Source organism: Aotus nancymaae, unplaced genomic scaffold (genome assembly GCF_030222135.1).
Source record: "Aotus nancymaae isolate 86718 unplaced genomic scaffold, 86718_ANA_hifiasm-v0.15.2.pri h1tg000015l_1, whole genome shotgun sequence".
In the NCBI taxonomy this organism is placed as follows: Eukaryota; Metazoa; Chordata; class Mammalia; order Primates; family Aotidae; genus Aotus; species Aotus nancymaae.
The window spans coordinates 916018-932598 of NW_026988427.1; the positions used below are offsets into that span (position 1 = coordinate 916018).

At 43.3% G+C, this 16581-nt stretch overlaps 1 protein-coding gene across 1 annotated transcript in view; it reads right to left on the reverse strand.

Annotated features, from left to right (window-relative positions):
• The window catches only part of LOC105723219 (sorting nexin-8-like), a 40309-nt gene extending 23982 nt beyond the window's left edge, over positions 1-16327 (reverse strand). Inside the window, 2 exon segments of the mRNA XM_012461113.2 lie at positions 10935-11063; positions 16248-16327. Of these exon segments, the coding sequence (XP_012316536.2) occupies positions 10935-11063; positions 16248-16326 (208 nt within the window). The 5' untranslated portion in view covers position 16327.
• Between the last annotated feature and the right edge of the window lie 254 nt (positions 16328-16581).

Here is a 16581-nt window from a genome sequence, read left to right on the forward strand (position 1 = left end):
CACTGCTCCCGGCCAGATGCCCATATTTTCAAAATAAATTTTAATTAAGAAAAAGAAGGAAGAAGACCAGGTGCAATAGGTAGCACCTGTAATCCCAACACTTTGGGAGGCCGAGACAGGAGGTATCGCTTGAGCACAGGAGGTAAAGACCAGCCTGGGCAACATAACGAGACCCCATCTCTACAAGAAATAAAATTGCGGGCATGGTGGTGCACACTTATAGTGTCAGCTACTCAGGAGGCTGAGGCAGGAGGATTGCTTGAGCCCAGGAATTCAAGGCTGCAGTATGCTGAGACTGGGCCACTGCACTCCAGCCTGGGTGACAGAATAAGACCCTGTCTCTAAAAAAGAAAAGGAAAAAGCATCATTCCAAACGGGGTTCCCTGCCATGCGACAGACCACGCACTGCAGAAATGGCAGAAACACCAGGAGGAGGAGACTGGCTTTCTGCAGGAATAAAGGTTGTGCTTGCTAATGGGACTCCAATACTCTCATCAAACTGACACCCCTTAAAGCAACGCACACAGCCTGTAAGACGCAGTGCCCAGAAGACACACCCTAAACTAACCCAGTCCCACAGAGAGAAAACAGATCAGACGAGAGAGGTCAGTCTGGCCCCGGCCGGAAAGGCTGTGGACACAGGATGGGATCTGGCTCAGAGACATCCTGGCTGAAATCCAGCCTCCATCATTTCCTAGCTGTGTGGTCTAGCGCGCAGCTGCCTCTGAGCTTACCATTCAAATCCATGCGGTGGGTGTACAGATGCCCTCATCTCTGGGACTGGCCACCGCCATCTACGCCCTGATACTGCAGCAACCCCCTGCCGGCCCCTCGAACGGCACTCCCTCCCCACTCCAACCCTTCTGGCACCAAACTGCTTTACCGTGAGGTTCAGATGCAACCCAGAACCTGAACTTGGAAGTCCTGGCCCTGAAATGCCGCTCACTCTCTTTGAGATCCTAGGAGGGAAGCAGCCTCTCGGATCCCAGGCCGGGGGCCTCAGAATTCAGTGAGGCAGGAGAGCTGAAAATACCCAACAAATAGGAAACATTCAGTAAACGTCCCTGATTTCCTTCCAGACTTACCGCTCTCCAATCCGAAAAGATTGTGTAAATCTACCCACCAAAACTCAGCATGCATTCCCCTCTCAGCAAGCTTCACTGGAGGTCAGCTCACAGACTGGCTCACAAATTGCTGCCTTCCACACGGTGCATGGGAGTCACACGTGCATGCTCCACTTGCAAAGATGTGGCTGCGAGAGTGGGCTGGGCAGATGTCACAGAAAGCAGGCATGCGGTAAAGGGCAAAGTCAGGCCCAAGTCGGCCTCTGGCCCACTGTGACCCCTCTTTGCAACAAAAAAAAAAGGGAAAACCGCTAACAAGCAATATTTAAGATCCTCTCAGCTTCACAATGTTGTGAATCTCCAAGTGAGTTATGCACACATCAGAAGGTAACGAAACTTCAAACACACATGCCCCTGTCTCCAGCCCCGTGTCTTCCACCAGGAACTTCAGACAGTAATCACCCAGAGCCGGCGAGTGCCACATTCTGCTCACAGCTGACATCTCAGGCCTCCCGCCCAGAGTCCACAGTTTTAGAAACAAACAGGATTGGCCGGGCGCGGTGGCTCATGCCTGAATTCCCAGCACTTTGGAAGGCAGGGGCGGGTGGATCACCTGAGGTCTGAAGTTTGAGACCAGCCTGGCCAACATGGCAAAATTCCATCTCTACTAAACACAGAAAAATTAGCCAGGAGTGGTGGAGGGAGCCTGTAATCCCAGCTACTCAGCAGGAGAATCACTGGAACCTGGGAGGTGAAGGTTAAAGTGAGCCAAGATTGCACCACTGCACTGCAGCCTGGGGGATAGAGCAAGACTCCAGCTCAACAACAACAACAACAAAAAAAGCAAACAAACAGGATTTGCCAACGAACCCTGTACAGAGACGGCCCTCTTCATCCCAGCACACCTTCTACAAATGCTGACCTTGGCAGAAGTCACAGGTTCTGACGGCCTCAGCACAGGGTGCACAGGACAGACAGTTGCAGGTTCCCCAGCAGCACAGCTGCAGCTGTTGCCTGGAGGCCAAGCCCACCCTGGCCTAGCCTGAACACTACTTCCTGCTCACCCAGTGGTAGGGCTGCACTGAGCACTCGGAGACACCCAGCTCTAGCTCCACACAGCCCAGGCACTCCCTGGGGTTTCCTCGTGCTGGTGGAGAGGCCTTCAGTGCCAGCGCTGTCAGAGCCAGGGCAGGGCATGGGCCTTCCCAAGGAGACCATGAGTGCAGATCCTACCATCCCGTTTAGCGGCGAGGAGGATGCAAATGCATATTCCAATGAACTCCAAGTTCAGTGGCCTTCCAGGACACAAGGTTGCTGTCCCCGGCTACCAGTTACCTAGAATGGAGGGTTGACCAGGACCAGCGAGGATGGCACAGCGTCCTAGGGCTAAATTCTCCAACGAGGGTGTGGATCAGAATCACCTGATGGGCTCCTTCAAACACAGATAGCTGAGCCTACCCCTGGAGTCTCTCCAACAGGAGGGCTGGGGTAGGGCCTGGGAATCTGTTTTTTTGTGGGGGACAGAGTCTTGCTCTGTCACCCAAGCTAGAGTGCAGTGGCACGATCTCTGCTCACTGCAACCTCTGAGTCCAGGGTTCAAGCTATTCTCATGCCTCAGCCTCCCAAGTAGCTGGGATTACAGGCATGCACCACCACACCTGGCTAATTTTTCTATTTTTAGTAGAGATGGGGTTTCACCCTGTTGTCCAGGCTGGTCTCGAACTCCTGACCTCAGGTGATCCACCCACCTCGGCCTCCCAAAGTGCTGGGACTACAGGCGTGAGCCACCATGCCCGGCCTGGAATCTGCATTTCTAACAAGTTCCAGAATGCTGCCGCTGGTCAGGGACAACAGTTTGAAAGCCCTTGTCACAGGGCAACAGAGAGAAGGAATTCAGTCATTTGCCCTGACCCATGCCCCGCAGAATAGAAATCAGGTGTTTGTGAACGCTGCTTTTATTTCTTCATCAGGATGGGGAAAATGAACGACATGTCACACTACAAGTTTTCCACTGAAATCAAATGAAAGAGACTCAGCAGACGTCCTCAATTTTCAACATGAATATCCCTTCTCAAGCTCACGAACACTTTCTACCCTGGATTAAAAACTTCTCTACTGGCTTGGTGCAGTGGCTCACGTCTGTAATCCCAGTACTTTGAGAGGCCAACGCAGGTGGATCATGAGGTCAGGAGTTCAAGACCAGCCTGGCCAAGATGGTGAAACTCCGTCTCTACCAAAAATACAAAAAAATTAGCTGGGCATGGTGGCAGGTGCCTGTAATCCCAGCTACCCGGGAGGCTGAGGCAGGAGAATTCCTTGAACCCGGGAGGTGGAGGTTGTAGTAAGCTGAGATCATGCCAGTGCACTCCAACCTTCACTACTTACAGATTCTGAATCAGCTAGTAAATAAATAAAAACTTCTCTAAACTACTGTTATTCTGAAATTAACAAACTGTTCTCAGGAAGTGGAAGCAGAAGTTTCCTAATCGTATTATAGACATGGGGTTAGAAATGAGAGTTCAGCAGCTCTGTGGCCAGGATCACCCCTCAAATGTGGGGAAATAGAGATGCTTCTGTTACAGGGAGCACACTTCACCCACCATCCTCTCATGCCAAACATGCCTCCCCTAACTACTGTGCTAACTACTATATGTTGCATACTGTTTCTTTCTTTTTTTTTTTTTTTTAATATGAGACAGGGTCATTCTCTGTCTCCTAGGCTGAAATGCAGTGGCATGATTACCACTCACTGCAGGCAGAAGCTCCTGGGCTCAAGCAATCCTCCCACCTCAGCCTCCCAAGTAGCTGGGATACAAGCACGCATCACTACGCCCAGCTAATTTTTGTATTTTTCATAGACACGGGGTCTCACTATGTTGTCCAGGCTGGTCTCCACCTCCTGAACTCAAGTAATCCTCCCGCCTCAACCTACCAAAGTGCTGGGATTACAGGCATGAGCCATAGCACCCAGTCTAGGTTGTATACTTTAAAAAGTAACTTTTTTCTTTCTTTTTTTTTTTTCTTTTTTGAGAGGGAGTCTTGCTCTGTCTCCCAGGCTTGAGTGCAGTGGCATGATCTCGGCTCTCTGCTACCTCCAAGTCCTGGGTTCAAGCGATTCTACTGCCTGAGCCTCTGGAGTAGCTGGGATTACAGGCACATGCCACCATGCCTGGCTAACTCTTGTATTTTTGGTAGAGATGGGGTTTCACCATGTTGGCCAGACTAGTCTTAAACTCCTAAACTCAGGTGATCCACCTGCCTCAGCCTCCCAAAGTGCTGAGATTACAGGCAGGAGCCACAACACCCAGCCTAGGTCATATACTTTAAACAGAAACTTTTGATAGCCTCAATTTCATTAACCTTAAGGTTTATTTTTAATACCTTACTTAATATAATGTGGAGATTCATGGGCTTTACAAGAGCTTCCTGAAAGAAGCACTAAACATACAAAGGAACAACCAATACCAGCCACTCCAAAAACATACCAAATGGTAAAGAGCATTGACACAATGAAGAAACTGCATCAACTTACGGGCAAAACAGCCAGCTAGTATGAAAATGGCAGGATCAAATTCACACATAACAATATTAACCCTAAATGTAAATGGGCTAAACGCCCCAATGAAAAGACACAGACTAGAAATTTGGATAAAAAGCCAAAACCCATCTCATATGCAAGGATACACAAAGGCTCTAAATAAAGGGATTTACCAAGCAAATGAAGAGCAAAAAAAAGCAGGAGTCGCAGTTCTTGTCTCTGATAAAATAGACTTTAAAGCAACAAAGACCAAAAGAGACAAAGAAGGACATTACATAATGGTAAAAGGATCAATGCAACAAGAGCTAACGATCCTAAATATATATGCACCCAATACAGGAGCACCCAGATACATAAGGCAAGTTCTTAATGACTTACAAAGAGACTTAGACTCCCACACAATAATAGTGGGAGACTTTAACACCACATTGTCAATATTAGACAGATCAACGAGATAGAAAATTAACAAGGATATCCAGGACTTGAACTCAGACCTGAAACAAGTAAACTTAATAAACATTTACAGAACTCTCCACCCCAAATCCACAAAACAAACATTCTTCTCAGTATCACATCACACCTATTCTAAAAGTGACCACATAATTGGAAGTAAATCACTCCTCAGCAGTTGCATAGCATTTCACAGGTTTAAATGAAATATTGGTTGGCTGCTTATTTGTTATTTTCCTCCCTTATTCCTTCCTGCCTCCATTGTTAAGCACAATTATTGGCATAAAAGAGGTTTTTAATACCCATTTTTAGACTGCATTCTAGCCTGGGCAATAGAGCAAGATTCGCGTTCTCTCTCCCTATCTCTCTTCCTCTTTCTCTCTTTCATTCTTTTTTCTTTCTTGTTCTTTCTTTCTTTTTTCTCTTTAAAAAAAGAAAAAAGAAAATATACTAAGAGTTAATATGTTACTTATTAGTGTCCCACTTATTAAACCTTCTAACACTGCATGTTTTGGCAAAGTAATTTATGCCCATTAATTTAATATCCTTCTACCTTATATATACTAGCAAAGAAACCATCTGTTACATATTAAACCATACAAATGCAATTTAATCTCAATTTTAGGCTATCAAATAGTAGGTTTAGTGGGCATAATTTAAATCCTACTTATTCTAGGCCGGGCGCGGTGGCTCAAGCCTGTAATCCCAGCACTTTGGGAGGCCGAGGCGGGTGGATCACGAGGTCAAGAGATCGAGACCATCCTGGTCAACATGGTGAAACCCCGTCTCTACTAATACAAAAAATTAGCTGGGCATGGTGGCGCGTGCCTGTAATTCCAGCTACTCAGGAGGCTGAGGCAGGAGAATTGCCTGAACCCAGGAGGCGGAGGTTGCGGTGAGCCGAGATCGCGCCATTGCACTCCAGCCTGGGTAACAAGAGCAAAACTCCGTCTCAAAAAAAAAAAAAAAAAAAAAAAAAATCCTACTTATTCTAAGAATAAAATAACAGCTTTATTTGTATAAAAATTAAATCCCACTTCTAGAATCATTGAAAAGAGAAACATAAAATAACTCCATTATTTGAGGGTAAAAAAAACTTCATTTATTTGTTGAAAAAAATTTAAGGTAGCAGGCAACACAAACATTTCATTATTAATTATCTGAATTTACAAGTACAATGATAATGATATGGTCTACTATTTAATATTTTAGATATAGTAATAAAAATTACTGACCACAAAAGGTGGCATCTTATTTACAATTTTTAAATGATTGTGGGCTCATCAATCACTCTCTGGAATATTAAGTAACTTGCCTTTAAGAAATTAATGTTACAATTATATTTGACGTTGTTAAGAAATTAATCCACTTGTTTTAAATATTATTCTAGTACCAAAAGATGCCAAATATAGTCATGCTAACTTCCACTTCTTATTAGAAGCCAAAAGGAGACATTGCTGGTTGTCAGGTAAGTTGATTCTTCCTATATATAACTGAAACATTGGAATGGCATTAGTAATGGAAAACTGTTTTTCATTTTAGAATATTCTTATAAGAAATGTAAAAGAATGGACCTTCATTGTATCCTAACGTTTATTTAATAATATATTAACACTCTGTATAAATATAGACGTATAAATGTTAAATCATTTAGTAATCTGAGTCTTGAAGGGTGCCAGCTGGGCCAAATTTACTGTCAACTTTATTTTGCATAAAAATATGACATTTAGTGGGACAATATATGACCTAGATAAGTTTCTTTTTTTCCTAAGGTTTTTCAATATGAAATTATAGTTGTTTGATGAAACGTGTTTAAAACTCTGCTTAGAAGTTATATTTTATTGAAGATGTATCGGCCTTAATGCTTTCTGAGGAATTTTTTATATATTCCCTAAATGAATACAATGGGTTATAAAAGAAATAAATGCAATCTCTAATTTCCATATAAATACTGAAAAAATGGTGGTTTGGAAATTAGGTTCAGAGATCAATCTTTAAATGGCAATTTTCCTCTCAACTATAGATAGAATTTTAGGTATCTGAAATGAAAATGCTATGAAAGCCATAAAATTAAACCAAAAATAAAAGAATAAAAGACTTCTGAAATTTAAATTTTTGAGGACTTCTCACGTTATACGTTTCCCAAAACTTCCTTCTCTCTATTTGCCAAAGCAAAATAGACAGAAACTCGCTGTAATCACCCCCTTTCTCTGTAAGACTTTCCTGACAGGGAAGCTACAAGTTTTGACTACACTTAAACCCACTGCCAGACTACCTAGAAGAAAGGAGTAAATTACAACTCCTTCCTTCTATTTTTAGACTGAGAACGCTTTAACAATTTAATAATCCCAGTACCTAAACAGAACTTGACACACAGTTTGCTGAATGAATGAAAACAGAAGGTACCTGTGGGATTTAAAAATATGTATTGGCCAGGTGCAGTGCCGCATGCATGCAATCCCAGCACTCTGGGAGGCTGAGGTGGGCAGATCACTTGAGGTCAGGAGTTGGAGACCAGCCTGGCCAACCTGAAACCTGTCTCTAATAAAAAATACAAAGAATAGTCAGGCGTGGTGATGCACACCTGTAATCCCAGCTACTCTGGAGGCTGAGGCAGGAGAATCACTTGAACCTGCGAAGTCGAAGTTGCAGCGAGCTGAGAGCACACCACTGCACTTCCAGCCTGGGTGACAGAGCAATACTCTGTCTCAACACATGCATACATACGTACATACATAAGTACTGTATAATATCTTCCCTCAAGACGCTACTAAATGATTATGAGGGAGAGAAGCATAAAAATAGCTCTGTGTCCCCATAGTATGAGAAACAAATGTAGCGACCATCATGCTGTTTCACTTGGAGGTTTAGTATTTAACCCTACCTAATTTATTCATTCATTCAAAAATGTGAGGAATAAAAAATTACTATGATGCACACAGTTCATGCCTTCATACTGGTCTCACAGTGTCTCATGAGTCTTTCGAGATTCAGATGCTTGACCCTTGATGATTCTTTAGCTTCCCTTTGCAAGTTTAGCCAAATATAAATCAGTATGAAGCAAAATAAAAATTCGACTACAATACTCAAATCATATATGGTTGGCATTTACACTGCTTACAGTTTTTTTATTATTGACTTATAATAATTGTACATATTTATAGGGTACAGTGTAGTGTGTTACACAGTTTTACTTCATTTTTTTTCTAAATGACACAAATGAAAGAATTGAGATAGGCTTGTCTCAGTTTTAACAAGCTATTCTATAATTATGTTCTATCTGTCACAGTTTCTGTTCCTGGTTCAACTCATGGAAATGAGAACACTCCCTGAAAATCCTCTCCACAAAAATTTTCCTCCTTAAAAGTTTTCAGTGAAGCAACGCAGAAGGAGAATAAGGGACAGTTGAGAACAGGACTTTTTTTTTTTTTGAGACAGAGTCTCTCTCTGTTGCCAAGGCGGGACTGCAATAGTGCGATCTCTGCTCACTGCAACCTCCACCTCCCGGGTTCAAGTGATTCTCCCACCTCAGCCTCCCAAGTAGCTGGGATTACAGGCATGAGCCACCATGCCTAGCTAATTTTTCTATTTTTAGTAGAGATAGAGTTTCACCGTGTTGGCCAGGTAGTCTCATACTCCTGACCTCCTGAAGTGCTGGGATTACAGGCATGAGCCACCGCGCCCAGAGAACAGGATATTTTTTAAAGTAACAGGAAGAAAGGAAAGAAGGAAGGAAAGGAGGAAGAAAGGAAGTCCATTTTCTACATAGTCAAGGGCCATGCTACAGAATTTCACTGAACGTGAAGCGGTGTATGATGAGATACATTCTTTCGATAAACACCTTCAGAAGATGGGCTGAAGGGGGTCTTCCTAGGCTGCGCAGTAGCATTGAAGGTTCATTTTTATATACTTCCACTGCTTGTATCCCTGCTTACTACTGGTGCACTCTGCTCTGTGTTTCTATGTCTATTCCCATAACTAGATGGTAAGCTCCAAGTCACATCTCGCTCAGCTTCTTTCCACAGTCCCTAGCCCTCTGCAAGGTCAAATAAAAAGCACCTCCTTATAAGAAAAAAAAAAAGTAAAGTGGAAAGGAGAATATTGAGCAGGATTTCAGTTCCACATTGCTAGTCTTAATAATTGTTTCAGTCTTCTGTACATGTGTTCAATAAAGTATTATTTGATTAATACAGAAAATAAAGATTTGGGAGATAGGAAATGACACACTGACATGTTTATAAAAATTCAAGTTAGTTTTCATGGTAGCACTACAACAATAGGTAAAATTTTTCATTTTCTAAGACCTGTATTCAATTTCATATCCCACAAAGATCTTATGTTCATACACTATGTTATCCTTCATTATATAGCAAACTGAAGTTTGCATCTTTATTTATTAAGTGCTTAAGCAATGCTCAGCCACACTTTTGAAAATGTCAAACAATGTAACTCTTTTCAAATGTTTGAGGTTTATAAAAACTAAATTATGCTATATCAAGCTATTTTTAAGGTTAGTCTTGATATTAAATGCCAAGATTGAAAAGAAAATGCTTGTTTTTGATTTATTATTTCTCTTTTCCCCGCCCTCTCAATCCACACTTATAGGCATACATATACAAACACATTCATATACACTTACTTTAAAAATTATTTCATATTTCAGAGCAAAAGTCCTCATTTTAAAAACTTTAACACTATAAAAAATAAAATTTCTGAAACTTTAAAAACCTAGTGAGGAAGATTACCTATAATTCTAATACCATAAGATTTTAATAATAATAATACATTTTTATTCACTGTTATTAGACATTTTAGAACTTTAAGATAACATCTTTGGACATGAATAAAATTTCCCCCAAAATAGTATTTTTGTGTTTTTAATATAAAATTATACAACAAACCTGCACATTCTGCACGTGTATCCCAGAACTTAAAGTACAATTTTTTTAAAAAGTTACACAGTTAAAGTCATATAAAATTAATTGCCACAATAAAAACAATATTCACAGAAATAAGTCAAGTTTAGCTAAATACAAATCCATTTGAAACAAAATAAAACTTATACTACAATATTCAAATCAAAAAATCAAATACATTAATATACATTCAATTTGAGAAATAATTTATTTGGTTTTATATCCCCTTTGGCCTCTAGTTCTTTATTCTGAATATAACTGCTTCTGAAGCAGTCTCCGCATTAAAGAAACATGTGTTTCAGAGACTAACAGAACAACACACAAATGGACTGCTACTGTAGAAAGCTACTTTGCAGAAAATTTAAACCACGATGTGCTTCAAATGCCAGGACCTCAAAAGTTAAAACTGTGGTTCTCCACTCATTTTCTCATTTCATGAGCATTTAGATCAAAAAGCTTTTACTGAAAGCTTACTGACGACAAATCTTCTGGAGTCTAAGAATGAATGAAAGTCAAATGCCAAGTCCACAGTGCTTTCCCAATATAAAAATTGTTTTTATATTGGCTTCTTTTTGTAAAGGATTTATTTTTGTAAAAGACTTCTTTTTGTAAAATGTAATGTTTATCTTTGAAACGTGCTAACATTTTTATATTATAATATTTTTCTAATCTCTAAAAATAATCCTTAAATAAAATCAAGTACAATATTGACTTCTGCATTTTTTCAATGTGGCTGTATCTAAATCAACTGAATTCTCAAGATTTGCTGTTTTTGTTTTTAATTAGCTAAGGATCTTTGTTTTGTATTTATTTCTTCTTTAACTTACTTTATCTTTTGAAATGGAATAAGTCTGATAGAATTAAAATGTTAATTTTTGTCTACTTTATATTTCACTCTGTAGAATATATTAAATGCTTGGTCTTTTGCTGTAAGATAGAAAAAGTTTGTTTAAAATGAGATCTTACCTTCTGATTTGTTGTTCTTCCCCTTCAGCCATTTCTCTATTCTCTCTAAACTAGCACTTTCATATACATATTCATCTAATATCTCGGGGTGAAGAGAAAGACAGGCCTTCACTTCTTCAACGGTCAAGCCTGTAAAAGAATTGAAAAGAATAAAATTCACCTATACAACATCTTCATATAGATGAAAGTTATAGAATAACAACACGTTATGCTAAGAACCAGTGACCTCTAATCTAATGGAGAGAGGGTTGGAAAGAGTGGGAAGGGGAGGTTACTGCTTAATGGGTAGAGTTTCTATTGGGAATCACAGCAAAGTTTCGGAACCAGACAGGCGAATATTGCCCAACATTACGAATATACGTAACGCCATTGAACTGTATGCTTAAAACAGCATTTAAAATGGTTAAAACAGCATTTTGTGTGTGTGTGTGTGACCACAATAAAAAAGTTTAGCAACTTTAAACTACAGCTATTACATCATGTTACATAGCTGTTTTCTAACAATAAACTTCACATACAAATCAATGCCACGATCAAATGCTGTACATTAAGAAGGCCTACAGAGTACTTAATTTTTCGGTATATAGTTACCATAGATTCAGTGGTCAAAGCAGGTGAAACTCTAGCAAGAGCAGTAATCAGGAAAATGTAGCACTAGAACATTATAGGTGCTAAAATAATGTTTAATAAATAAATTCTTATCTTTTATTGCCTTACAACACAAATCCCTACTTTTTCTCAAAGGCATTAAACCCAGTGGCATAACTAACGTTAGGTTCAGTTCAGAATAATCTTGACATTTGTTCATTCATATTCTGTGTATGTAGTCAGCTTCACTGAAATGGTTTACATAGTCTAATGATAAGTACTGAATATACATAAGATTTTCAAACAAAGTACTTTCACATGTTTTCATCTCACATATAAAGTATATGTTTTCAATTTGGTGCTTTGTGTTGGTATGCCATTTCACTAACCCAAACACAAACAGGCTTTGAATAATTATCCTTCAGTGATGGTAATTATTTTTACTACTGTATCTTTTCTATGAATTATTTGAATAAATTACCCTTTTTAGAGATTAAGTTAAAAAAAAAAGGCAATGAAAAATTGCACTCTGAGAAAGAAAAGAAGGAAGCATATCTTTATGACTCCAGAAAGAAAGCTGTATGTTTTCCCAAACAGACAAAGCAGAGAATTCATATGTGTTAATTAATTCTGCTGAGAACTAAAGTCACAACTGTTAGAATTCTGCAACAGAATGCTATAACTGAAAAGGAAAATGACTTCAGTGAAATTTGTACTTAGTCAATTTAAACACACACAAACACACACACACACACACACACACACACACACACACACACAGAGTTGTAGAAGATAAATGAAAATGAGACCCCTGGCTATATTCACCCTATAGAAGAGCCCCAGTGGTGTAAAATTCAGTGTAAGAAATTCTATAAAATGCTAAAGATAATCGACTCAATAAAGTAAGTATTCTCCTGAGACAGCAAATTTATAGTCCCTAGAAACAAAAGGTGCAGGATACTATAGTAAACTGATAGCATACTTGACCTTTGAGAAGACAGATAAAGCAAATTTCATACTCTCTTTGTGTCCTCCATATTCAATACTTGATTCCTTCTTAATATTTTCTTCTATCATTTCCATGACACATGGCTATAGAATTCTTGTCCTAACTTTCTAATTGCTCTTGAATTCTGCTTTCTCTTCAACAATCGATAATGATGACACCAAAGCATTGGGATTAGAGGCATGGGCCACCATGTGCCCAGCCAAGCTATAGCTTTTTTTTTTTTTTTAATGGAATTTCGCTCTGTCACCCAAGCTGGAGTGCAATGCCATGATCTCAGCTCACTGCAACCTCTGCCCCCAGGTTCAAGCAATTCTCTGCCTCAGCCTCCCGAGTCGCTGGGATTACAGGTGCCCACCACCACACCAGGCTAATTTTTTTATTTTTAGTAGAAACAGAGTTTCACCATCTTGGCCAGGCAGGTCTTGAACTCCTGACCTTGTGATCCACCCACCTCAGCCCCCTGAAGTGCTGGGATTACAGGCGAGAGCCACCACACCTGGCACTATAGCTTCTTGACACTCACTAAGGCTGTGCGGCAGCCGCTGGGAGGAAGGAACCCTGCTCGGATGTCTGACTGAGCACATGTACAAGAATTTGATTCCCAGATGCAGGTCTGTGCTGTGGCTCTGACAAGGAGGCTCAGCGTGCTTTCTCAGTGCTCCACAGTCAGAACACAGTCACCATGTTGACCAGGCTGGTCTTGAACTCCCGGCCTCAGGTGATCCGCCCACCTTGGCCTCCAAAGTTGCTTGGATTACAGGCGTGAGCCACTACGCCCGGCCAAAAGTTAAGTTTTTAAGAAGGGATCTGCCCTACAGAACATTCACAGTGTAAGCTTCAAAGAATTAGAATAGAATGAGACTTTTTTTTTTTTTTTTTTTTTTTTGGGCAACACCAAAGATGGAGGAGATTTCACAGTCCTCACATGAATAGCACTGGTGGGCTCTGGCTGTGTGACCAAAACCCTAGAGAAGAGGAAATTCACCGCATACCCATAAGGCACAACTACTCCTTCAAACCAACCATAGTCAAAGTGTAAGTCATATACATAGTCTCCAGACAAAATTCAAAGACTTAATTTTTTTCTTTGCTGTTTTTGTTTTCTTTTTCAAAAAATTTGAGATGGGATTTCGCTATGCTGCCCAGGCTGGTCTCAAGCTCCTGGGCTCAAGCAATCCTCCCTCCTCGGCCTCCCAAAGTGCTGTGATTGCAGGAGTGAGCCACAGTGCTTTGGTCTCAAGGCTGAGGTTTTCTGACTCCAGCCCATCCAATCAGGGTCCCCACCAACACATATTCCCTTGACACTGCCTACTTTGGGCAAATTACTTACCCCTGGATTTTAGTTTTCTCTCTCAATGTAAAAAGGTCTGCTATACCACTTCTCCCCCCAGCCAGGATGATGACCACATCTCACACAGAAAGACAGGCTACGTCCCAAGTCTGTGAGCTCCACTTTCAGACTCGCCTGGTTCCAGGAAAGGGCACTGTGAAGCATACCTTGTCCCAGCACCACTAGTCTGTGGATCCCATTAGCACTCCTGATAAAATCACCACTGCCCCCAAGAAAAGCCAACTACCTAAAGGAATTCCAGGCCACATCAAAGAGAGGGCAGTCTCCCAGACACGCAGCTCCCTAAGGTGTACAGAGCTCAGACAATCTCTAAATCACACCGTTATGGTAGCCTCTGGAGTCTACCTCTATGAGTCCTGAAGGAAACACAGTCCCTACACCTGCAGAGGAACCCTGAACCACCAGGCCCTCCGGCAACGCTGAATTGCTTTACAAACTGAGGTAGCAGCAGCATTCCAATCCAGTAACAGCCTACCGTTCCCAAGTGACCACCTCGGAAGGGGTTGGGCCTGGGGCCCACGCTGCCCTCCAACATGTGACCTCATGGACCTTATCTAATCAGTGAGCCTCCCCTTACACTGATAAAAGGGAAAGGAAAAAATAACTGAAGATCAATTCTGGAAGGACCTTCTTTCTAGACACAAGGTCTTCACATGGAGGACCCCAACCAAACACAACAATGCCTCCCCTGCTCCCCACTGCAGTTTCTCCCCAATGAAGAAACTACCAACCCTCCAGAACTCACTTCACTCATCACCTCCTCAGTGACACCTTGCCAGACCTCCCCTCAAGGGGATTCCCCAAACTTGTGCCCCCCAACCAAGAAGAAACCGTAACTCACCAACACCCACCTACATCTATTCATTCTCCGGCAGCTGGGACGACAGGAAGAAACATCTGGAAATAAGGGGCACCCTACTGTATTCCTTCTAATGTTTATCCTCTTCATTAACCCAAACGCCTTAAAGAGAAATACAGGAGGCCGGGCATGGTGGCTCATGCCTGTAATTCCAGCACTCTGGGAAGCTGAGGTGGGCAGATCACCTGAGTTTGAGATCAGCCTGGCCAACGTGGTGAAACTCTATCTCAACTAAAAATACAAAAATGAGCCAACCGTCATGGTGGTTGCCTGTAATCCCAGCTATTCGGGAGGCTGAGGCAAGAGAATCGCTTGAACCCAGGAGGTAGAGGTTGCAGTGAGCTGAGATCTCACCATTGCACCACCATTGCACTCCAGCCTGGGCAAGAGTGAGAATCTGTCTCAAAAAAAGAAGAGAAATACAGACCAGGAACCATGGTGGCTCATGCCTTTACTCCCAGCACTTTGGAAGTCCAAGGCATGAGGATCGCTTGAGGCCAGGAGCTCCAGACATAGCAAGACCCCATCTCTTTTTTTTTTTTTTTTTTTTAAGACGGGGTTTCACCATGTTGGTCAGGCTGGTCTTGAACTCCCGACCTCAGGTGATCCGCCCGCCTTGGCCTCCAAAGTGCTTGGATTACAGGCGTGAGCCACCACGACCGGCCACAAGATCCCATCTCTACAAAAAAAAAAAAAAAAAAAAAAATTAGTGGGCATGATTGCATGCGCCTGTAGTCCCAGCACTTTGGGAGGCTAAGACGGGAGGATCACTTGAGCCCAGGAGTTTGAGGCTGCAATGAGCCACGATCCTGTCAAGGCACTCTAGTGTGGGCAACACAGCAAGACCTCATCCTCTAAAAAACAGAAAAAACAGCTACACATCTATAGATTTGGTTCACAGATGAGAAAACATGTCCCGAGAGGTGAAATTACTGGCCTAACACCACACACCTGACAAGCGCTTGGGAGAGGATATGTGGTTGGGAAAGTCGTCCAAGTCCAGGAAAGCTGCCCCCAGGGCCGTGGCTCAACATGACCGGGCAGGGCAGAAGACCAGGGCACCAGGACCGGGGCGAGGAGGAAACTGTCGCCGAGGACGCCTCTGAGAGCCCCAGGAAGGCGCCTCGGAACGCGGCCAGCTGTAACCTGGACAGGGCTTTCCCGGCGCAGGAGGGCAGGGGACCCATAGGGACGGAGGCGCGAGAATCCACAGGGACCCCCCCCGAGGAACGGGGACGCGAGAGGGCAGGGGGACCCCCGAGGGACAGGGGTGCGAGAGAGCAGGGGGACCCCAACGGACAAGGGCGCAGAAGAGCAGGGGGACCCCCAAAGGACAGGCGCGCGGGAAGGCAGGGGGACACCCGAGGGACTGAGGCGCGGGGCCGAACGTCGGACGCGGGGGCAGGAAACGAGTCGGGGACCACGCACGGCGGCTGAGCCCCTCCCGCCGAGGGTGGTCGGGCCGCAGGACCAGAGCAGGTGGGGGCTGCCAGCCCCGCGCCCTACCTGCCGCCTGGGGATTCGCCTCCTTGTCAGCCTCCACCCCAGCTGCCGCCCCGACTGCTGCCGCGGGCAGCGGGTCCATCGCGCCGCCAGTCACGGTGAGCCCGCGCGCCCACGTCACTTCCTCCCGCGCGCACGTCACTTCCGGCCGCGCACCGCCCACACTCAGCCTGGTCTCACCGCCTCCTCAGCGCGCCACGCCCACAGCCCGTCCCTGCTGGGCCCGCCACCCGGCCTCGCCCCTCCCACAATCCCCCTAGTCACTCCCACAGGCCCCTCCCCGTCCACGTGGACACCGAGCCGGCTGGCTTTTGCCTCAGGTCGGACCTCCGAGCTC